The 24,796-nt window shown below is 38.9% G+C and overlaps 3 protein-coding genes across 5 annotated transcripts in view; 2 read left to right on the top strand and 1 right to left on the bottom strand.

The window, feature by feature from the left end:
* The first annotated feature begins 1,293 nt into the window (after window positions 1–1,293).
* On the top strand, window positions 1,294–3,287 carry wfdc2 (WAP four-disulfide core domain 2). Of its 2 annotated transcripts, XM_023266958.3 has the most exons (4): window positions 1,294–1,452; window positions 1,613–1,756; window positions 1,944–2,081; window positions 2,743–3,287. In XM_023266958.3, exons 1-4 carry the CDS (start codon window positions 1,350–1,352, stop codon window positions 2,874–2,876), a joined length of 519 nt encoding a protein of 172 aa, XP_023122726.1. In that variant the 5' UTR covers window positions 1,294–1,349; the 3' UTR covers window positions 2,877–3,287. The 2 variants fall into 2 exon arrangements, with proteins under 2 accessions (XP_023122726.1, XP_023122727.1); XM_023266959.3 differs by lacking the exon at window positions 1,613–1,756.
* A 634-nt stretch (window positions 3,288–3,921) lies between these two features.
* pigt (phosphatidylinositol glycan anchor biosynthesis, class T) lies at window positions 3,922–16,302 on the bottom strand. Its single transcript, XM_023266956.3, has 11 exons — window positions 15,898–16,302; window positions 14,231–14,408; window positions 11,058–11,185; window positions 9,468–9,568; window positions 9,176–9,350; window positions 8,982–9,079; window positions 7,554–7,710; window positions 7,220–7,420; window positions 6,021–6,186; window positions 5,800–5,883; window positions 3,922–5,665 (listed from the first exon to the last, which is right to left on the bottom strand). Exons 1-11 carry the CDS (start codon window positions 16,277–16,279, stop codon window positions 5,416–5,418), a joined length of 1,920 nt encoding a protein of 639 aa, XP_023122724.1. The 5' UTR covers window positions 16,280–16,302; the 3' UTR covers window positions 3,922–5,415.
* A 1,290-nt stretch (window positions 16,303–17,592) lies between these two features.
* Window positions 17,593–24,796, top strand: part of phactr3a (phosphatase and actin regulator 3a) — a 48,433-nt gene continuing 41,229 nt past the window's right edge. For both annotated transcript variants that reach the window (XM_023266985.3, XM_023266984.3), the window contains exon 1: window positions 17,593–17,889. In XM_023266985.3, coding sequence (XP_023122753.1) covers window positions 17,787–17,889 — 103 coding nt within the window. In that variant the 5' untranslated portion in view covers window positions 17,593–17,786. The remainder of the gene's footprint in view (window positions 17,890–24,796) is intronic.

Genomic DNA, 24,796 nt, shown 5'->3' with positions numbered 1-24,796 from the left:
AGCATCTCAGGGATCATAATATTAAAGCATTTCTCACTTAATAGATGACATGAAACTTCTGCTTGAGCCAATAGATGGCAGTACAGGGTGACACTGAGAACATGAGGTGGAGGATTGTTTGAAGGGTAACAATTTAATGTGTCACCTAATATTCTTAGGCAGGACTGTTTTTATTTATTTGCTATATGCTATGAATTGAAAGTGCTCATTAAGGTGAACATTTTCAAGGGATATTTTGCAAAAAAAGGACCATCTAAGCCAAATAAAAATGAAGCAAAACTGACCAAAAAATAGTGCAAAAATGCAATGCATGCAACCAAGTAACAGCACAAAGTTCTAATTTAAAATAAAAACAAATAGCAACAATAAAGCAAAATGCTTAAATATGATCAATAACAGTTTTAACTAATAAATACTTCATGTTATCCTCCTCTGCTTGCACACTTTCATATTTCTAGCTCAGTTACTAAGAATTATTTATTATGGAAACAATTACTTATTAATAAAATGACTGAATATCACCAAAATGTCAACTAAATAACTGTCCAGATTTAATAAAAAACACCTTCTAATTAGATAAACAATAATAAAATGAGCTGATTCAATGATAGTTTTGATTGTGTTCTTTTTATTAAGTTGAGATAATCATGACAGATATTTCTTTTTTGGCAATATATCAAATTTTATATGGAAATTAACAAATTGTATCTGTGTCCAAGAAATCACTTTCAACGAAGTTACTCATTACAAAACACCTCTCCAGGAAGTGTGTTAATTCCAGATCACATGACCTGCTCCACATGATGTCATTTCCTCCTGAAGAAAAGACTGGCCAGACTCCAAGGCTTTCTGAGTTATTTAATATAAAGTAGTGGTGAGTCAAGTGTGGATTTATGGCATGTCAACAGATTTACTACAATATCTTTATAAATAACTTTGAATTTCAATTTTACTCAATTGTATATATAATATTTAGAAGAATCTTTCTCTAAAAATGCCATGTGGTGTTTGGTTATAGTTGATATTAGGTCTGAAAACAGCAAAAATGTCAACTATGATACAAAAAGTACTGCGATTATATATTGACCCTAATAATTAAAAGCAAAATGTTTATCACAATTTGGACAACTTTAAAAAAAAATACACCAAGTAATTAAAAAAAAACTACATCTTTCACACTTAATTTCAAAAGTAGCTCCATTCGAGCAGCTTTTGGGGTAAGTGTGTGCTCTCCTGTAACTCTGCAGGCATAGGGACCCAGCGTCCTGTGTCTGAGCTGCTCAGCCTACAGGTTATATTCTGTTACATTTGTCCAAACAGGAGCACATTCTCCTGAGCAGGAGGTCATCATGGAGAAACTCTGGTGCACAGTTTGTGTATTGATTTTTGCGTTTGGTGCACTGGTGCACTTTGACACTGTTTTTGCTGGAGAAGCTAAAGGCAACTTAACAGGTAAGTTTGTTTTGATGCATTTCATGTATAATCTACTAGTTTTCTTCTCAAATGTCTCATTAGACAACCTTGCTGGCAACCAGACGCTGTCATTAATGTCACCCCAGTTACCACGGCTGATCTGTCTCCCTGTTTCTGCTTCACTGCCTCTTTCTCTCAGTGATTCTCCCAAAACCAGGCCAGTGCCCACGTCGCCTTAATGTTGTCCCGTCACATAAGGGGTGTGTGTGTGATGAAGACTGTCCTGCAGACCACAAATGCTGTGTCTTTGACTGTGGAGCTGTCTGTGTCCCTCCTGCTTTCAGTACGAGCCACAAAGTTTAACTTTTCTCTCAAGTGGGCCTGTTGTTAAAATCTTAAATCTCCTCAGTGAAGTGGAAATCAGCCCTGGACGCTCTATTAAAGGGCTTCTTCCAGCATGAAGCAGCACTGTGGAGACTCTCTGTTTCAAAACTTTGGGTAAATTGATTTTTTTTGCCCCCCTCTTTCAGCAAAGCCAGGAGTGTGTCCTCGCCGGCACTGGGGCGTCGGAGTGTGTGCTGAGTTCTGCTCCAATGACAGCGACTGCCCCAGTGATGAGAAGTGCTGCAGCAATGGATGTGGGCATGACTGCATGGCGCCGTACATAGGTGAGATACAGAGAAAAACCTCTCTCATATGCCTAATATGGTGCAGGGTGTCAAACATGCGGCACACGGGCCAAAACCGGTCCGCCAGAGGGTCCAATCCGGTCCGTGGGACGACTTTGTAAAGTGTAGAAATTACAGAGAAGGCATTAACTGCAGATTGTAAATTTGTAAAATTGTGAATTTAAAATAATTTCTAGACCAACACAAGTTGTTTTGATCATAAAGTAAAATACTGGATTGTTCATTGTTCTTTTTTCATTGTCTCACTTTTGTAATATTTTGTCTTTTTTTGTCTGCCTTTTGTCATTTGTCTCATGTTTTTGTCGTTTTTTTTGTCTCACTTGTGTTTTTTTTCTCATTTTTGTCATTTTGTGTTTTGCTTTACTAGTCATTTTGTGGGTTTTTTTGTAATTTTTTTTCTTGTGTAATTTTTTGTCATGTTTTTCTCCATTATTTTGTTGTTTGGTAACTTCATCAATTTTTTTTGTCTCTTTTTTGTGTTGTTTCATGTCATTTGTCTCATTTTTTGTCATTTTGTTTCTCAGTTCTGGTGTTTTGTGTCTCATTTTTGTAATTTTTTGTCTTGTTTTTTGTCGTTTTGATCATTAAGTAAAATAAAGCATGTAGTGAACTGATTGTGTTTTTGTCTTTGCTCTGTCAGTGAAGAAAGGTCGCTGCCCTCTGCCCCCGGCCACCCCCATGTGTGCAGAGTACTGCTATCATGATGGCCAGTGTCCAGGAGAGCAGAAGTGCTGCAGGACAACCTGTGGTCACGCCTGCAGTGAGCCGTGCTGATCGGACCGTCAGCCGAGCTACATCCTCGGGTGCACTTGTTTGGATTCTTGGGCATAAATGTTGCATAAATTGCTCATTTATAACCATTTTCCCACTTGATCAGCTCCATAGTAGTACAGCTTTTGAGCACGGGTTTGCACAAACTTGATTCTCTGGGGAGGCAGGATGTTATTTCCTTTAGTATGATTAACAAATATTGTGTTTAGCTTTGAAACACTTTCTGCATGCAAGCCAATCTGACAAACCTTTCTCATCAGGAGAAGGCAGTTTATGTCTATGTATGTATCTTTACTTTAAAAATTCAGACGTACTTTGATGTTAATAACACATGTCAAGTAGCAATATTTCTGTATAAGTTGTAGTAGTGTAGGTTTCTGGAAAATAAATAATAAATATATCTTATATCCAGTACCTAGAAATGTGTTATTAACTGATCCCCTTGCTGGTTTTGAATTTCACAGGCCTCTTTCATAAGCGTTTTAGGTGAGAGCTTGGCTGCAAAAACAAATGATGACATGTAGCAAGAATGGAAATTGCTCAGTGGCTTAAACACGATTATTTAAAAAGATAACCAGGAAGGTGTAGTGCTTTGGCGTTTCAGCATTTCAGCAACCCAACATCTAATAGCTCAAACAGGCAGATTCGTTTTTTGTAACTAATGAAGTGGAACCAACAGCACAAACTATAAACATATGTGCTAAATAAAGTGAAGCTTACGTAACTGAACGTTTCTCAGCGTTGTGTTCTCAGGCTGTAAACACCTACTCGCCCGGAGGGAACATGCAGTTTTGCAGCGGATCAGATATGAAAATCACTTATGTGGAATGCTGCTTTTTCTTTTGTTTTTGTTCCACGCTGTTGGCAAACGTGCAGGGGTGAGATTCACTGACCGGCCAAACACAGAGACGTCTGTGTTTGTTCTCTCTCCGTCTGCCAGAAGTGGGGCCAAGTCTGTTTACACAAAAATGTGGGCACTCGGTGGGAAGTAATAAAGCTCCGGCTCCGGCGTAATTCAGAACAGTCCACTTCGTCTCACTGCCGCTAATCCGAGTAAAAGATGTTTGTCAGTTTATTGAAAAGGCAATAATATTTAAGTTCTGTCTCACACATAGTACAGATTCATTCACATTCTGTCTGCTCACTTTGTCAGAGAAAGCAAAACAGAACTGACTTAATGGCAGATGAGCATGAGAGGACATAAAGTTTAAAAAACACGTGTGTCATTCTGTTTCATTGTAGGGTGTAGCATTTTTGCTATAAGACAAGTTAAAACTTCAATAAAGTGATGAATGAATCAGTTAATGAAGGCAAAGGCAGTTAGTTATGGAGACATTCAGACATTTGCACATTCAAGCATGCATCCAAAAATCTGTGCAAATTCAATGTTTGGTAAGAGGACTGTTCCTTTTTCTACAATGAAGTAAGTCCAAAAAAAAAAATCAATGGGGCTGCATACGTTTTCTTTTTTCTTCCCGAAGTCTAACCTACTGCTGCACAAAGTATGCACTGTTTCATGCAGCATATATATCTATATATACTACTGGGACACATTACTTTGTCATAATATTGCGCCTTCTACTTTGTCCGTCGCAGTCTGTAGTGTGAAATGAGCTGCCGTCTGTTTGTGCGGCTCAAGCTCGGTTCTGCTTGAGCACGACGCGGCAACGTATGTGACGTAACTGCAGAGGATTGTGGGTCAGGATGTCCAGAGAAGCACGCTGACTTGCATAATTCAAAATCTGACCGAATGTAGTAGGACATCCTGGTGTTTTAAACATTTGACAAACTGGATTTTGTTCTTGCTTAATATATAATATGGTCTGTTAAAATGCACGCCCGGTTTTGTCACTTTTCAGTATATCAGTCGGTATTTGTTCTCTTTTCATATATTAAAACTAGCATAAAACAAATGTGAGACAGGAAAACCCCATCACGATTAAATAAAGATCAAATAGTTTTGGATTATTTGTTATTCAGTATTTCAGAGTTATTTAATATCCTGCAATAGCTGAGGTGTGAATAGAAAACTGTAAAGTCACTCTGACTGTGGTAATTTTATCGTATTTTTTTCTTGGTAGGGAGATAACAATAAATAACAGGTCAGAATGCAACTTGAGACCACAAACAATCCTCTTTCTGGATGAGCTCAGAGGCTTCATAGTGCAGTTTAAATCAGTCTCAGGATAACTGACTAATTTTACCACTTCATAGTAGCAGACTGCCTCAGTAGAGTTATGGTTTCAAACGCATAAAAAAACAATAAACCCAAAAGTTACCACGGCAGCACACAGCACAGCTTTGTTTCCTTCTGTTTGTCAAACAATAATACAGCTCTTTACTTCCCATCCACCAAATTTCTGTCCTCAGCCAGCAGGAAACTATCCCAGACAAGTTCATGTTCTAGAAATGTTTGTCTTCTGCCATTTAAAAACAAAACCTTCCAGTTGATAGTGTATAAAACATTCATACCAGTGTTTGACTGAGTTCTTCCCTGAATATTACATGTTTTCTTGCAGCTACTTGGCATTTTTGTCCGGCTTCAGAGTGGCGGCACACCTCTCATCTTGCGGATGACGTTGGCTATCCTCTTGGCCAGTCCTGGACTCGGCTCCTCTATCTGGAAGCTCCGGGTCAGGAGGTTATACAGCGAGCCGTAGCCCACGGCCACAACAGTGCAGGTCAGACAGATGACGTTGTAAGGCATGCTGAAGTCTGGAGTGGGCAGGTTGACCAGCAGGGGTTCGGTGTAGACGCGAACGAAGTAGCTGGACTCTTCTTTACAGGGAAAACTGGCAGGAAATGTGAAATCTAATCATTTGACTTTTCAGACAAACGTGTTCCTCTGCGTGAACTCAAACAGCACAAGAATAAGAGGCATCAAATGACATTTTCCTCATGAGAAAAGAGATAACGTTATACTCACAAGCTACTGAAAAGCGGTCGTTCCCGAGTGCTGTTTGTATCCATGGCGACAGTGCTTGGAACAAGAGAGCTGATGACTGAAGACCTAAATGTTAAGGACACAGATTAGAACCATTATAGAAATTTAAAAACCTAATAAATTAATGCAAAAACTCCAGAAGAGAACAAATCTACAACTTCATAGTGTGCATCTTCTCTTAGAAGCTTCTGAAACAATCCTACCCGACATAGAAGCCGTGGTTGGGATCAGGAGTGTATTCGGTCCATTTGAGCAGAGCCCTCTCAAACTGCACTGTGACCTCCGTGACAGAGTTGGGAGGAAGCTGGACGAGCATCTCCAGCAGGTGAGGCCTCACACGGTCTTTAGATGGCTGGTAGTGGATATAGCCTGGTGGAGGAACAGAAATAGGAGTTACCTCTATAATAAACCGCTTTAATGTTTATATGCAGGCTGTTGTTTTATGTACATATGATAAAGTGGAACAATACTGCATAAAAATAGCACTTATTGTGAAGTTATAGCAAAAATCAAGAAACAACAGAGATAGACAAAACAGTACGTCTTCCACTACAGCCTTCATAACACGAAACATGACTCGTTTGCTCCTCCTTGTGGTGGAAAGAAGCACCTGCATGGAGGGAAAGTATCTCCTGCTGAACTGATAACAGTCCAACAAACTCAAAAAGGAAGTAAACTAACTTTGTTGCCTGTCTAAAGATGAACTACAAAACATTTCTACTGCCTCTGGTGTCATAAACAATGAATATTAAAGCAGTTATTTTTCATTTTTAACTCATTTTCTTTCAATGCTTTTCACTTTCTGTTCAATTTTGCAGATTCTGAATCATTTGCATGATAAGAAATAATGAAAGTTTCAGGTTTTTCTCTTTAAAAGTTTGAGACATTTCTGTTCAAATGTAGCCTAAAATGTACCAAGACACATGCTGAAAGTGAGTCAATGGGGAATTTTCTATCCCTGAAAAAATGTGATTTAATAATCTAAAATTTCACAAGTATGTTTAGAATTATTTCGATTTTATGTGGTAAAGATTTCAGGTTAATCAGAGATGGTTGAGCAGAAATTATTCTTAAAAATCAGATGGCTTGAGATGGAATGATCCTGGAAATAAACAGACATGCATCCGTTTCTGTTCCAGCCATGCAAACTGCACATTTCTAAAGATGACCGTTTTTATTTTGAGTTCTGAATGATTCTGCTGTGCACATGCAGGAAGCAAAGTAAAAGTAAAGCAGCTAATCAAAATAATCAGCACTAATTTTCATTAGAAATGCACAGAAATGTTAAGAATTTGTAGCAGCGTTCATTTATTTATCAGTCACAGACAAATCGTGAGTTTTGGCACATTTGTAGCTGTAAATTTACACCTTGATCCTTGTCAGCTTTCTAAGAATCACTCACTGGGCTTGTTGTCTTTTCCCTTGCTGGTGACGGTTAGCGTGTGGATGTAGAGTCGCAGATACCAGGGCACCGAGTCCAGCAGCAGCACGGGGAAAGACCTGTAGGGATGATGGTTGTACATGAGCGTGTGAATCTCTCCTGTCTGCAGGCCGTATCCAGCCACGTAGCGCTCTGCATGGAGCAAAGGCCGCAGCATGTCACCTGCAACCGAGAGCAAAGAAACGGGCTTTAATGGTTAAACACATGAGAAACTGCAGAAAATAAAGTGACAATAAAGCACTGCTAAGGTGTATGATTATACTCCATTAGCAGAATGGAGTACAATCTCACTCACCTTCAGTGGATTTCCAGCGGATCAGCAGGTTGAGGGAGCGCACGCTGCCGAAGGTGTCTTGTTGGGTCAGATCGTATACAGAGAATGTCCGTCTATCCCCCAGTACCATGGCCTGGCTCAGCAGGGAGGTGGCTGGACTGAGCTCAAACTGCTCCCCCTGCAAAACCACATCAGAGTTGCTGCACTCAAAACAGATCTCCTTACATGCACACTGCTGGTCAAAGGTTTTAGAACACCTCAATTTTTCCTTTTTTTACTAGTACTTTTTAGTACTTTAAGTCCAATGAACAGCCTGAAATGGTACAAAAGTAAGTGGTGAACTGCCAGAGGTATATATATATATATATATATAAAAAAAAAGTAAGGAAAAAATAATGTACATTTCAGAATTATACAAGAAGGCCTTTTTCAGGGAACAGAAATGGGTGAACAACTTAAAGCTGTTCTGCAGCAATGGAGGTTGATCAAGACTTGAAAGTTAGTGCTACCAAATCCTACAGGAGTCCCAACTTTTCTTGACTACTTACAAACCCCTCTGTCGGCATAAAAGTAGTGTTGGAAAACACCATGGCACCAGAAGCTCTGAGCACTACTTTTTATTTGTGCGTCTTTTAGTGTCATTTTTTGATCTTTTGAGGTAAATTTTGCATCATCTAGTGTCATTTTTTTGATCTTTTGGGGTAATTTTTGCATCTTTTAGTACAATTTTTGGATCTTTTGGGGTAATTTTTCGATCTTTTAGTACAATTTTTGGATCTTTTGGGGTAATTTTTGGATCTTTTAGTATAATTTTTGGATCTTTTGGGGTCATTTTTTGATCTTTCAGTGTCATTTGTGCACCTTTTTGTGTTGTTTGTGCATCTCAGTGTCATTTTTGGATATTTCAGGGTCATTTTTGGATGTTTTTGGGACATTTTTGGATCTTTTAGTGTGGCATCAGCTATCAAACATGGACGGGAAGTGTGATGGCCTGGGGTCAGTGATTTGTACAGAGTGAGAGGAACCCTAAACCAAAATGGCTACCACAGCATTCTGCAGCGCCATGCAGTACCCTCTGGCATGCTCCTAGTTGGTCAGGGGTTCATCCTACTTTGATGAGTCAAAAGTTTAGAACACATTTTGGTTTCTAAATTGATTTTTTTTTAAATTTCATTTGTTTTGTTCTATGCTTTCATTTCAGAGTACAATGAGACATTAAGATGCATAATTTCCAATAAAAAACTGGAAAAATCGGGGTGTTCTAAAAGTTTTGACCAGTAGTGTATATTATCTCTATATTCATATATTGACACTTTAAAATTATATTCTGTTATATCTGTTTAAAATAATCTCATTTAACACCCATTTGGTAAAAGTAATCTTTTGTATTCTCCGAGAGAAAGCATTAGTGTCGTACAGTTGTTGAGAGCATTTATGAGAAAATCAAACCTCAGGGTTGTCTGTGATGTCGATATATATTTTACTGGAGGAGGCCAGTGGACAAGCTTCCGTCAAGGTCCGTGAGAACATCTTGAATAAAGACCACTCTGAAGGAACAAACAGCTCGGATTAAACAAAGGCCAGGGGGCTTTCATGTCAACTCAAACGTGGAATGAATGCAGGAAGAACGCGCTCTCGCTTACCTCGTTTGCCTTGTCCAGAGTTGTGCAGGTCAAACACTACATTTAAAGTCTGTCTCAGCTCCCAGGATGTAGTTTTGCATTGCCAGTCCTGACACACAGGTCTGATGTGCACCGCCTGGGAATGAAAACTGCTGTGGAAGAGCTTCTCTGACTTCAGCAGGACAGCGAGACCAGCCTGCAAAGAGCAACATGAATACATCAAAACACAGAAGGAGAAACTGGCTGCATTAACACACAAATGGATCCCAAATGTGTCTTTTTGAGAGACGAATAAAGAGACAAAGACAGTCACCTTGGATCCACATGGCAGGAGTTTTTTCCAGGGTGTCAAATTCTCAGTGCAAACAATTTCTCGTGGGAGGGTGGCATAGCGAAGGAAGCGATGGTCTGTCACTTCAAGTTCAACACAGAAAAACAAAAATCAGTGCACACACATGCAATAGAGTAAATCCTGGATCATTTACAGCTCACCTATTTTAAAGATTCATTTTACTATAGTGTGTCTCATACTAAACTGTGTCAGATCAACCATAAATCACAGAATATCATTTTAAAATAACTATGAATTACAGCAAAAAGGTTATCTGACACACAGGCTCTCTTCCATCAAATCGCCACTGAAAGAGACTATTTTAGGAGGCAGGAAGCAGGCTGAAAGGTCTCACCACTAGGACACTGAGCCAAATTCAAACGAAACTTCAGAAGAAATGAGGAAGAAGGTGATTGAAATACATCAGTCTGGGAAGGATGACAAAGCTATTTCTACAGCTCTGGGACTCTAAAGTGAGAGACATTATCTACGAACGGAACAATAGTGAATCTTCCCAGAAGTACTCGACCTTCCAAAACTCCTCCAAGAGCACACTGAGGGCTCATCAAGGAAGCCACAAGAGATCTGCGAAAAACATTTAAGGAACTGCACTCTTCTCAATCCCAATAAAGGTCAGTGTACATGACTACTAATAGAAAGACATTTGGAAAAATTGGAATCTTAGGGCACTAAGGCTCATCTGGTTTTGCCGTAACACTTTTTGACAAACCTCATATCTTTTGGGAGGATCTTCTACATATTGTTGAATAGAAAGTCAAACTGTTTGGTACGACAGGGGTCTCATTACACCTGATGTAACCCAAGCCCCAAATACCACAAAAGGAACATTATACTGCACCTGTTGTCAGCTATGTGGAATATTGCAGGGGTGTGTTGCTGCTGCAGGGACAGAGCAGCCTACTGTACTTGAATTTCCCTTGAGATTAATAAAGTATCTATCTATCTATCTATCTATCTATCTATCTATCTATCTATGACAGAAAATCTGAGGTCACTGGCCTATGAACTGAAGCTCGGTTGCAACTGAGTCTTGCAGCAAAACAATAATCTCACGCAGCAAAGTACTTTCACTTCTGAATTGCTCAAAATGGATAGAATTAAAGCTAAGAAGTGGTCTAGTTAAAGCCCGAAGATTCATGCTTGCTATCCTAAAAGTGAGCTGAAACAGTTGCAGCGACTACAGAAACTCATCTCTGCTTATCATGATTTGGTTGCAGTTGTTGTTGCTAAACGTGGCACAACTAGCAACCTTTTTGCTTTTTTAAATCCAATTATGACTTATAATTTGTATTTTGTGTTTACTCAAGGTGCCTGGATCATAACTGACCAGCGGAGTAGCATCTCTATCAGTTTAATGCAAAAAGTTTAATGTGTCCCGATGGTAACGAATATCATAGCGCCGTTACATCTAAACACAGTAACACAGTGACACATCCCAAGTCTGTAGCACCTGCTCACTATAAAAGCTTCAGGTGACTGATTGTACCATTAGCTTTTACACAGGCTCATCACCAGAGAGCTTCACATAGTAAAAGAGAGAGGCTGGAGTACCGTTGCCTATTCCCAGGGGTTTGAAGGAGGCACTGGGCTGAACGGTGTTAGTGGAGTCAATGAAGTTCAGCGAAGCGCAGAAGATGCCCGACAAAACATTGGTCAGCTCCTTCCACGTGGCGTCCACACTAAAAACAGCAGAGAAACGACATGGAAAATGTTTAAACGACCGACAAACAAAGCACATGCAAGACAGCAGGACAATAGAGAGAAACTGTGTTCAAATTGGAGAGTTTTTACTCTTTCAGATGTGTTCATGTTCTTCGTGTTTCAGGTTTATGTCTGAAAATGATGTATTTTCACTTTTCTCTTTGTGCAATAGCTATACCTTAATTTACGTGATATTGTTCGAACTCCTTATACATTTCCATCTCTGGTTTACCCTGGAAGAAGGCACTATTTACAAGTGGATGGAACAAATTTCTACCCTAGTGTGGCTGCAGAAAAATATTACTAAACTGCATCAGCTACTTACTGATAGAAATCACACTGAATTTCACAAGTTAACAGTGAACTATGAATTGAGTGATGCTGAGATTACTTTAATAATGGCATCATGCTAAACAGCAACAGTTTTATACTTTTAATTAACATTTTTACAAGTTATTCAGATTTTTTTTTTGTCCTGTTATTCCTTTATTTCAAAGGGTAGGAAGGCTTTGCAAACAGGGAAAAGTTAGAATCAACCACAAAAAAAACTATTTCATTTCCTAGCAGCACCGTGAGGAATTCATCAGACATAAAAGCCTCGAGGCAAAAGAGACAGTTCTAAATACTCTATAGACTGCCCAAACAAACTACAGATAAGAAACTCTCAATAAACCTCACAAGAAGAAAAAAAGCTGTGAAAAATTTAATATGTTTATCTATATACTGAGTAATTACATTAGCTGATAGACAAAGAGATCTTTCTGTAAACTATTTAAAAGGTTTACATTTTTGCAGAAACAATAAATAGCTATGAAGTCAGGGCGAAGGAGAGAAAATCTGTGATTTGAACATTTTAGTGCTTTTCAGATGTGAACACACAGAGAAACATTCAGGCTTGTATTCCAATCGAAAAGCTTAAGCCAGTTGTTCTGTTTCAGGGCGACTCGCCTCGACTCAAACTGAACTCCTCTCCCTTCATCAATAAATTTTAGGAACATCCACTCACAAAAAATAAAGCTCTCATTCTCAGCTGCCTGTCTGCTCTACATAGTGGAATGTGCTCCTGTGTCCCGACTGCTCTTAGTAGATCAGAAATATTACAAATATCAATATCGGAATGTTTTACTCCCCAAATTGGATATCAGGCACCTAAAAAAATTCATTATTAGTATCAACACAACTACTGCTTGTACTTTTTAAGTGCTGCCAAAATACAAAAGACATTGTGGAAAAGAAATCTTATCAGGTCTCTTACGATCGGAGAGAAAATATAGAGCAGCATGGCGTTACGCAATAAATCTATTCAGCTGAAGATTTTATCTAGGACATGCACAACTCCTCGTTAATTTAAGAAAAAAAGTAGTAATAGTTGTGGTGCGCCTGGTACAATGATACATTTACTGCTAGTCAGAAGGGTAAATGACATATTATCCAAGAAGATGCAACACAAAGTGAGTCCAGCTTGTCTCACAGTAAATATTTATCTACTGGAAGCAAAAGCAACCAAATAGTTTCAACTTAGAGAACTGGCTCAGAGAAACACTGGACTTCTATCTAACTGATATTAATGAAACAAGCTGTTTAAAAACTCTTCAGGAGTTCAGTGGAAGTCTCACAGGTACTTGGTCTGGAGTCAGGTCATCCTTGAATTCATTTAATCTCAGCTGGACTTATTACACTTATGTATTGGCAGAGCATCTACTGCCTGAAGTATTAATTAGCGGTGACCCTGAATGAATGATGTACACAGTAGTTCCTATGATGCTTTGTGAGCTACTGGATGGTTGTAATATATAATACTCTTCCCCCATCGCTTAGAAACGTACTGCTTTAGATTTCTTTTCTGTGCGGCTGCAGATATATGGTGTCTTACAAGTCATTAAATTATATTGAAAAAACACAAAAACCTTTTATACCTTTTTCATCTCAGTGAAACTAAAACTGAGAGGTTATTTTTCTCTCAATAACACACTTGTTACATTCAACACACTAAATGAAATTTCAAGTTGTAATTGTTCCTTAGCTTTATTTCTGTTCAGTTTAATATAAATCATCATCTTGACTTTGGGTTGAGGTTTAACAGTTCCTGTTTAGAAGTTTAGTTCATGTTATATGATATGTTTTTGTCTTTGTAAGATGATGAAAAATAGAAAGTCTAAAAAGGCTTTGACTTTTTGTAAGACCAATATGAAACCCAGACCAATACTAGTTTAAAAAGCTACATTTTTTTTCTGCTATCACCCTGGCATAACTTGAGAAAAAAATAATGTCATAAAGTCATAATGTTATGAGATTTCTTTTAGCTGCCTGGTTCTTTGGTGTGATCTCTCTAACCCTTTTATTCTCTATTTTTTGACTTTTAACTTTAACCCTCAATCTTGTTCTTTAATTTTCAAACTGCCTAGTTCCCTTGCTTGAACTGCGTGCTAATCTAGCTAATTATTCATTTAATTTATTGTCATTTTTACTATTATTTTCAATTGACTGCTCTCATCTTAAGGTTGCCATATAAATACAGCTATTATTATTATTATTATTATTATTATTATTATTATTATTATTATTATTATTATTATTATTATTATTATTATTATTATTATTAATGTCTGGCAAGTAGTTCAAAGGATTATGAAAAGCACTGCACTCTATACTACCTCATATCCACACACCTCGTGCAATACAATCATACCAAAGTGTGCAACACACTTTTTTACAGTGCAATACATTATTTACAATTCCCATGTATTTTTAAAGATATTTATCATTTGTGACATTTATACTGTATATTGTAAATAGAGACTGTTTGCACTACCTCTAAGATTTTTAAGACTTTTATCTTGCACCTTCCACTATGTTTGCACTGGAAAGAAGAAGCTCTCCAATCTTGTCTCGTATGATGACAATAAAGCACATTCTATTCTATTCTGTGCTTGTTTTATGACACTCTTTGTCTTACTAATCCACTAATTTGGTACGTTTATTTCACTTCCTATGCTCTGCAGACAGCACAGGGCTGCACTCACTCTGTCACTGAGTCCTGGAACCAAACCCAGAGCTCAGCCCCGGGAGGTGACGGTAGATAGGGCTGCCCCCACTGCATGGTCCTCCAGTAGCCCTGAGTGAAGGAGATGTGCAGCTCTCGCACTGAGAACTTGGAGATGACCTGACCCAGGGACTTGGGAAACAGCCGGTAGTGAGACACTGCGAAATGTAACAACACAGTTTAAGGTGAGAACAATCAAAAAATAGTTGTCGAGCAATAGAAAAACGGGTACTTGTGGAATTTATGGGATGTGTGTCAAGTTCATTGAATATTATTAGAGTTTATCAATTCAAGACTAGTGTGGAGCTACAATAGCAGCCTGAATAACTGAACAGAATTCCAGTCGTATCACTCCAGAATCAACAAAAAACTGTGGAAATAATAAAGAAGAAGGAGCTTTCAAGTCAGGATTTTTAAGACCTTTAAATGCCAGCAAGAAAGGAAAATGCTGACATTGGGTGTGTTATTCTTTTGCATATTTCATATATTAACTGTGTGCTCTCTCAGGTGAAGGTTTGTCTCTCATTCACTCTCCCTTGAGCCAAGGTGACCAGTGTGATCCTGAGGCTTTAACACTGTATTCAGGCACTTTAAAAACAGGCTTTTTAACTATATGCACTTTATGACAGGCTCTGCCTAGAAAGCACTTTTCTGAAATAGTAGGTTTAACACAGTCACTATTGTCTTTGTTTTACTATATTGATTTTTATACATCTGTATCCCTGTATGTTTTTCTTTTAAGTGTGGAAGAACGGATGTAAATTAGCCTTGTGCTAAATCTGGCGTATTTACTGCAACCTTGTGTAAACTATTATAAGATTGTGTGTTCAAAAATTTGCACTGTCCTGTCCAAATAAATAAATGAAATAAAATAATAAAGCTCATTCTGATCTTTGTAGTAGAACAAAATCTACTTTTCTGACTCAAGACTTTAATTGATCACAAACACAATTATACATAGTGTAATGCGCAGTGAAATGTATTATGCACCTTTTCCAGACCAAAACAATAATAATAATAAAGATATACAAGAAAGATAGATAGATAGATAGATAGATAGATAGATGGATAGATAGATAGATAGAAATGAACAAAATAAATATAAAAGTTCAATGTGGGAGTATTGTGTGTTGTATGCTTTTTTTGGTTCAATATGAGTTGTGTACATACATGTCATTTGTATTGTGTAGGTGTATTTTTGTATGTATTGTTTCTGTATTGTGTAATTCTGATTTGTATGCAATTTATATTTATATTCATTTTGCTTATTTATTCATATATATATATATATATATATATATATATATATATATATATATATATATAATTATTATAATTATTATTATTATTATTTTTTTTATTATCATATCTTATTATTCTTACTGATTCGGTCTGGAACAGGTGCACAATACGTTTCACTGCACATTACACTATGCATAATTGTGTTTGTGAAAAATAAAGGTCTTGAATCTTAAGTGTACATACCGCATTTTAGTGTTGCCACAAATGAAATTATGAAGACTCCAGGACTTACGAAGACCAGCAAACCTGCTGCCTTATAAATGTGTAATCCATAACTATATGATAAACTAACACGTGGAAGATTTCTAAGATAACCTGTTTATCCACTGCTAACAGCTAGCTCACCTTTGTTTCCTCGCATGAAGTCCGTCTCCCACAGGGTGCGGAACTGGAAGCTGGCATAAATATCTCCAGAGTGCAGCGGTCTGACCACCAGCTCCTCCTGAAAGTCGTCTTTGGGCTGCGGTGTTGGCTGGAGGACCGCAGGTTCGGCTTGTTTCTGGGCTGCAGCATCTCTAACCTCGGTTCCTTCCCACCGCCGCTCCTCCACTCCTCCGCTCTCCCCCGCCGTTTGTTCCGCTGTTTCGGCGGCTGTTTGCGGATTATCCAGCACACTGGCATGTTGCTCGGGAGCTACCGTCGTTTCTTGACTGCCTGCGATAATAAACAGAGAAAAACTACAGAGAATAAACAGCCAAACCGGGAAGCAGCATCTGTGGGCAGCCATTTCTCTGCTGAGGCGGCGGCGGCTTACTTCCTCGTTGACGCGTCATACGTGGAACCAACCAATGGGGTGCTTCCATATGGAGTCCTGTGACACTGATAGGAAACTGCTTTGTTTTAAGAAAAAATATTTTCATTTTCTGCATTATTTAAACAACTACTGCAAAATATTAATATTTCAATACATTTTTGAAACCACTAGCTTAATTAGAAAGCGCTGCATATTACTGATGCAACATGCATTGCTTGGATTCGGGGCAATTTGGGGTTATAATATTGGCCCGATATTGGCATAAAAATCTAAAATCGGTCACTATCATTATCTGGGGGTTTTTTTGCCTCTCATGAAAACCGATAAAATAATACCTGGATTTTGCCAGCATTTACTCATAGGAGGGAAGTGTGAACTGTTGTTTGAGACAATTAAAATCATTATATATTTATGGCATTTTTTCCATGAATTAAGTTGAAGTAGTTTTCTTATTTTGCACAGACAATGTTTACATTTGGAAAGCCTTGTTGCATTTGAGAATGCATCCAATGGGGAATCACAATAAGGAGAGATGTGATGTTACCTAAAATTAGTTAAATAACCCACATATATTGGCTAATATCGGAATCGGAAATTGAGAGTTGGACAATATCGGCATTTTGGTTATTGGCAAAAGAAGTCAATATCGGACATCCCTAGTTATTATATACATTATTCATTTTGTACAATGCAGACTTGGTGGATAATTTGAAGCAAATTACAGAGGATAATATCATTGGTTCTGTTTTATATTATTTATTTTGCTTTACAAATTGACCCATCTTGCTTTTGGCATAGTGCACACTTTGGTTGTTTTAAAACATGCTATATGAATTCATTTTAATGATTTCTGAAGAGTAGGTCTACAGCATGCATCTCATTATTTGGCCAATCATAAATGTCCATTCGTGCATCATATCGAATTAACCAGTTACAGGCAATGTGATGTCAATTATCAATTAATTTATTCTTTTCCACAACCTTTCTCCATTTATTCTGATTTTCAAAGCGTTATCGGCACTGTTTGCTGTTATTGCAAAGCTTAAGACCCAGAATATGCAAAGATTTGTGTTACTAGTGTGTTTTCTGGACCCAAAAATACACAATTATTCCCTTAAAATGTATGTAATCAGTGTGTGCATCATGCTTTGCTGGTTGTGTTGAATGTTTTTTTTTTCTTTGCTCGGACAGGGCTGGGCATCATCAAGCCGTTGGCATCATCGGGGGCATAGCCTATTACCCCTCCCACATCCACACACACACATACACACACGAGCGCGCACACGGTCCAGACACACACACACATGCACACGCGCGGAATTTGCTCAGCCATGGCTCCCTGGTAGATGCTCAAAGCGGCTGTTGTCAGAGCGAATTAAATCCACACATCGCTCGCTCGCTTTTTCCTTTTTCCTGACCTTGCCTGCCTCCGGTTGGGTTTTCAATATTTTATTCAGGATTCCTGCGCTGTCTCTCCCCCATGGCTACATCGGATGGACTAGACGGCTGTCTGCAACGAGGCAGATCTCAAAGTGACCCGAACATACTCACCGAACCGGGCATCGATTTGGCGCACGGCACAGGTAGGAATTCTCTGCGTATTTATATTTACAATGTGGAACGTGTGTTTTGTTTTTATTTCTTTTTTGTTGTTCTTCTTCTTCTTATTTCTGGCGATGCATAAGATCCCCGCTCGCCCAGTGGGATGCCAGAATAACCAAGGCATAATTAGCGCATATGCTTCCCAGCGTCGGATGGAGACTGTTGTATCGCCGAATCGGGAGGGAGAGGAAGCTGCAAATTGAAAATTAATGTGCCATATCAGCTCCTGTGAATGGCTGCATTCCCTCAACCACATTCACGCAAGACGCCTGTAGCCATTTGGTGGCCGACGTGGATGCAAGTAGTATTTGGGAAGCCGCGCGTAGGCCGTTTTAATATGATGTGCAACTTTGACAGCATCTATTTGCCTCCTGCATGATCCCCCATCCGCATGCATGTGGGATCCATGATGCCGGTTTACATGCAGTGTATAGCCACAGCTGCATCCCTGTTTTCAAGCAGACACGTTTTTTTCCTATTTTTTTATGTGGAGCTGCATTTGCACATCTTCTTGTAGCCGTGCCTGGAGCTCTGTCCCTGCATATTGACAGCCCTGACATCCCCCCACCTCTCCCTGAGCTGATCACTGTTGTGATCAATGCCCCTGCTCATCCACGTGATGCAGTCTATAGGTGCAAATATCTCCAAATCAGCACAGGCTTTCATCCAGCAATGAATGCATTGGATGTTTTTTTTTTTTTTTGCTGCAGGTGTGCTTTCCAATATGGAGCCCCTTGCACATTTCTCTTTTTTTCTTTTTTTGCATGTGGCTAATGAATTGATCCTTCATTAATAACACAACACCAGGGAGCAGTCATGTTCTGCACCTCTCTGATGAACTCCTGCCAATATTACGCTTCTTCCTTGTGTTTGCCGGGAGCTTTTCTTTACTGGAAAATGCTTTTTTTTTCCTTTTTTTTTTACGTAAGTTAGGCTATTTATGGTCATAGTGTGTGGGCTTGGAAAGAGTCACTGCTTTACTCCCACAAATGGTTGAGTTTTACACACATGAAGAATGCTTGACTGAATGATTCAGAAAAAAGAGATGAAAAAAAACCTGGTGTCACTTCACCTTTCAGCTCTTCACTAATGAAGCCTGGTTTTTTTTCTTCTCTGAAACAAACATGAGTCCGCGCTCATCAGCCGGCCGTAGCCCTTTTTTAATGGAGCCGTGCTGAATTCGAACCTCCCAAGGATGATTTAATTCACACGTAGGTGAATGTGATGATGTCACACTGGGTCTTTGACACACCTGAATAAACAACAGAGCAGTTTGGCAGATGAGCCGGACCAGCGATGGGAGCTGAAACACTGAAATTCAGCCTGTAGCAGCAGGAATATGCACAAGCGCTTCACTGTATGAGATAACTTAGCACACAAATACAAGACAGAGTGAATACAGTTGTTGCTGCAAGGACAATGTCAGTGTCTGGTGACCCACAGTACACAACATCACCCACCCCATCCCCCTTTCACTGTGGATCATCACTGCACTAACGTCTGGGGCACCAGTCTTTGCCAAAGTAATCCTTTGGCAAAGACTGCCTTTTTCCCCCAGTACAGTGGCCCTTGCAGCTGCAGAGGCTGACACTGTATTCATCCACTTAGCCAACACTGGGGGGGAAGAGTCAATAGAGACAACAGCTACAGCTGACCGGAGAATCAGAGCAATGTTTTGAGGTTGCAGTAATCACACAGCAGCAGACTAAGAGAAGGACCAGTCTGTTGAAGCGCCCAACAATCCAATCCTACTTTTTTTGTTTATTAACTGTGAGAAGTGTTTTTGGTCCAGCTCTCTCCGACCGGATTGAGACATCCTCTCTGAGCTACGACTATATTTCACACGTATTTAGCAGCGTAAGTCCGATAACAGGAGCAGCGGTATAAAAACTTGTTTAGTCAGTTGGTTCGGACAAGGGCCCCTTAGATTCCCCTGCTAATAAAATGTCACTTTCGTTCAAAGTTCCACTTCGTCATTGCAGAGTGTCAACGAAGGTAATGGCGTGGAGAGGACACCTTGAAGCTTTGTGGACAGGGAGCCCGCTTGGTCCGGGCAGGGCTGTCCTGTGTGGCTTCGTTCCACTAAGTAATTCTTCCGTCCTACACAACACAGGCACGTATCAGGACAAGCAGGTTGGGAATATCAAGAGAAATTCAGTATAAATACACAAAAATGGTGCAGATGTAGCTGTGACTGCTTCCATCATGAGTTCAGTTGGAGGTTTTTGATTAAATCATTCAGATTTTAGCATGAAATGTCATAAAATGGGGCTCAGATGGAAATTAGCATTTCTGCTATAATCTGGCATATTTACACTGCTATTGTTGCATGTGTTCATTAATATGCACTGTCCCTATTAAATAAACTAATAAATAAATAAATAAATAAATCACAGATAGAAGATCTTGGGTTCAAATCTGGGCTTGGGGTCTTTCTGTGTGGAGTTTGCATGTTCCCACAGTTTGCGTGGGTTTTCACTGGGTTCTCTGGCTTCCTCCCACAGTCCAAACACATGCTGGGGATAATTTGTGATTCTAAATCTGCCATAGGTGTGAATTTATGTGTGCATGGTTGTATGTCTCGGCTGTTGTTGGCCTCTGCGACCCTACAGAGGATAAATTGATATATTAAAAATGGATAGATGGATGTCATAAAGTAGAAGAAAGTCCATCACAATTTCCCAGGAAAAAAATAGATGTCTTCTGTTTGTTTCTTTGATCTGAACTGCAGTCTAAATCCCAAATGTATTCAGTTTACAAAGTCACAAAACCAAAAAAGCAGCATATGCTCCTCTTTGACAAGCAAGAACCAGCAAATGTTTGAAATTTTTCCTTGCTAAATAACAAAATCATCAACTATTTCCTTAGTTTTAATTCATCAACACAAAATATAACATAAATAACCCACTGCTCCTTTGGTGAAAACCCTGCTGTGGTGAAGATTGTAGTAATTAATGGGGAAAAAAAATCACTTTTCACTTGCCCTTCCACCTGTTCTTCCTCTTGGGTAGGCAGAGAATAGACTGAGTTAAAGACGTGTCTCCAGAGCTCACAGATATATGTCATCTTCTTTAAGACTCCTTCATCGCGGTGGTTCTTAGCTCACATGGCGACTTAAACCCATGAACAGTCGAACCCAGTTTGTCCAGTTACAGAACAGCATCCAACCCTGAGCGGATGGACTAGTTTTACTGATACCAGGATAATCCTCTCAGACCTGGAATCAAAGGAATCTCTGAGGATTGCAGGTATGAGTGGAGCCCCCCTAATGAACGAGGAGATACACCGAAACCCTGGGAAAGCTGATATGGAGCCATGACGATGAGTCACCCCGAACCATTGCAATGTCTTCTACATAATTCCTCCTTATTCCACTCAGGCCTTGATGAGTAAATATGTAAATTCTGAGTCAGCAGGTCTTGTATAATATGCTCCATATTTAACAAGGCTTTGTTTAAAATGAAGATGTAATAATGTACACAGAACAGTATTAGTGCACCAGGAATTCCTTGCATAACAGTTCTTTAAAACCCAGTTTAGATATGAATGAGTTGCTGCTGAATCAAACAGAAATGATTACATGCTACATAGAAAACTGCACTTTATTCATGCAAACGTCATGAATCGACCCAACTTTAAACTTTACTCGTTGAGAAAGCTATGCTTCTGTCAACATCATGTCCCTGCCCTGCCTTTTAAACCTCAGACAAATCTGAAATTAAGACAGTAAGTGCCCCATTTTAAGGCAAAAATGCAAAGAAGCAACAACATGGAGGCCTTAGACGTCTGAAAGGAAGGTTTTAGTTTAAGGAGAGCAGGATAGTTTTAACTCTGAGAGGTAACTAACTTGAAAAATCTTTTTCATTCACCTTGTAATGAGGCAGACAAGGACCCTGGATGTTGTGAAGGAAAGCAGGGAAGTAGAGCAGTGTTTGCTATGGTCTTCTCTCTAGCTTTTCTGTCTTTATGATCAGCTAAAGAAACAGTTTGCATTGGGCACAGGTACTAATATTCATCAATAGCCACCTATTAACACCTCTAAAGCTGGATTGGATCTCATTTGTTTGATCAGTACAAAATGTATGATAAAAAAATGTAAAAATGACAAATTGCAAGCTGTTTCTTGGTCCTGTTTTCAATTCTTTTGCCAAAAATCAACCAGTTGCTGAGTGTAGCTTCATATTTGCCATACAGACTAGAGCATGGTGTCAGTTTTCTCTTATTACTCTCAACCAAGAAAGTAATTCTGTGTATAAAATTATAACAAAAAGGGCACTGTCTGTCTGTCTGCAGGTCAATCAGTGTATTTTTTGTTTTTCTGAATGATTGTCAGCGTCCTGAAGAGTCTGGAGAAAAGGTGTGAAGTTGATGCTTTCAGCTGTGGATCATGTGTGTAAAGTGGATGAAACAACAGAGAGAGCAGCAGTGTGAAGTGAGTTTTTTTTTTCAGTCTAAAAAAGTAAAATGAAGTGAGAAAGCAGAAAATAATCCTCCTCCTATTACAGTTCAGCTCTGTGAATATCTGGGTTTGACACTGTGCTGTCTATGTTTAGCCGGGTCACAGTACTACAAAACAAAACACAACTCCACATATTTGACTGTAAAGTAACTCAAAGAATGCAAAGCAGCTTCCATTAAAGCTTTTAGTAACAAGGAGGAAATTTGTATTAAAGCAAGACATATAAATACACCATCCTGGAGTCTGAGATCAGCATTTATTAGTATTTTAAAGACAAAACAATAAACCTGTTTTTCAGGAATATAACCAGCAGATTAACTGATAACAAAAACACTGAATTTTGAGGCTTCCTTTTTGTCCACATTGGCCCTGTCGGAAAATTATTCTCAAATGATGATGCAGAATTATTACAAAATCTAACTTTATCATTCCGTCAACAAGATGTCAAGATGAGATTAAAGTTGTTCTTGGTTAAACACTTTCCCAAACATTGTCCAAGTGCCGCAAACCATAACACTTATTATTCCTTCAGGATTAGTTCTGATTCCTAATTATGGAGAAGAAGAGAGTAAATATGAAACTCCTCCTGATGTGTGGTTAAGTAGAGTTTCACAACTAATTTTCAGGAGAAATTTAATTAAAAATCAAAATCTATACATTTTAGGGACTGATATGTGAACAATAACACCCGAGCTTTAAATGTACGCACATTTATTGACAAACTCTGACTACGGCACAAACAATTTGACACACTAATACAAAACAACAACACAAAACATACTAAGCAGTGAAGAAAACACAATATTATATGGTAATATTGTGCATTGAGATATGAGAAGACCTTAAAGAAGACACTAATTTAGGTGGCTGGCTACTTCAGAATTTACAGAAATTCAATTTAGAAAGTTGGATCTGGTTATCAGTTTATGGAAGCTTCTTGTCTGCACTGATGTGTGATGCACTGATGTGTCTGGCGACGGTCTGTTGAAGTTCAGGTCGGCCTGTCGGAGTGGGTTGAAACAGCAAAGGAAAGAACGAAACCTTTTTTCAGTCACTCAAAAGATGTTCTTCTTTCATCAGTAGGAAAAGGAGTTCCAAATGGTGTTTCATGTGACTATCTTTTAAAGGGATTTTTGCAAACTGCATCATTAACTCAGAAAGATCTGTCTGAAGTCAGACGCCTTTATAGAGCCACACTTTTAAGATGATTTCCTAGTGATTTGTAGAACGGGAAAATGGTACAGTTTTCTTTCAGGTAATTCACAGACGTGGATTCAAGATAGTCGGATGATCAAAATGAGTAGAAATGCAGTACATTAAGTGTCATCCTTAACTTCAGTTTGGACACATGAACATTCAAGCACTATAGATTACAAACAGGTATTGTCCAAATGGAATAAGAGGGGTTCCTGATCTTCAGACAAGTTCATAACGAATAGTTGAGTCCCTGAAAATAGACTAATTGTCGACACAAATGTTGTCTAGATTTCACTTCCTTTGTAAGAAGCTGGTCATGGTGGTATCTCGTAAGGCTGGCCATTGTGGCTGAAAAACTTATAAAATGTTTTCATTTTAGTAGATACTGATAGTTAGTGATCATTTTTAATGACCTCTTTTAAAGAGCAGGAGAAATAAAAACTGAACTACAATTTAACCACTTTAGCCCATTTGTGAAGATAGATAGATAGATAGATAGATAGATAGATAGATAGATAGATAGATAGATAGATAGATAGATAGATAGATAGATAGATAGATAGATAGATAGATAGATAGATAGATAGATAGATAGATAGATAGATAGATAGATAGATAGATACTTTATTAATCCTGAGGGAAATTCAATTAGGTACACAATTGACAGTTTTCATGCCAATACAACAATGAAAAACGTCAACCCTGCACTGACCTCTGCACATACCTCAACATAAAGCCCATCAGCGCTTAAACAGACCGCTGGGAATGCTTCGTCCAGGTGGTGGTGGACACAGAGTTGTGGGTGTTAGGCCGGAAACCTGTCTTGCAAAGGCAACCAGCGTTCCCCACCAGGAACAACCTCCACCGGGGGACATGTGCAGGGACGGATGGGGGTCAGAGGCCCCGGCAGCGGAGGATTAGCAGGCCTTGGGAGACCTGCACAGAAACCAACAGGGAGATTGATGGAGAGTAGCAGGAGCTCACTTATCAAGGACCTCAGTGTTTGTTAATGCAACAAACCTTCTGTTTCATGGCAGTTTGTATCTGATGCATTTATGTGAAACTGCTGAACAGTTTTCTTACTGCTAATCTGAGAGTAGAGACAACACAAGCAAGGATCTAGTCAGGAGAAAACAACCTGGATAAGTGCCATGTGATGATAGAATGAAGGCATGCTGTCCATTCACTTTCTGTGTCTTTAATCTAGGAGGTTTAAGCTCCAGGTTTTTATG

Source organism: Amphiprion ocellaris, chromosome 8, assembly GCF_022539595.1.
Source record: "Amphiprion ocellaris isolate individual 3 ecotype Okinawa chromosome 8, ASM2253959v1, whole genome shotgun sequence".
Taxonomy (NCBI): domain Eukaryota; kingdom Metazoa; phylum Chordata; class Actinopteri; family Pomacentridae; genus Amphiprion; species Amphiprion ocellaris.
The sequence above is the reverse complement of the archived record's forward strand: the minus strand, read 5'-3'. Positions and strand labels throughout refer to the sequence as shown.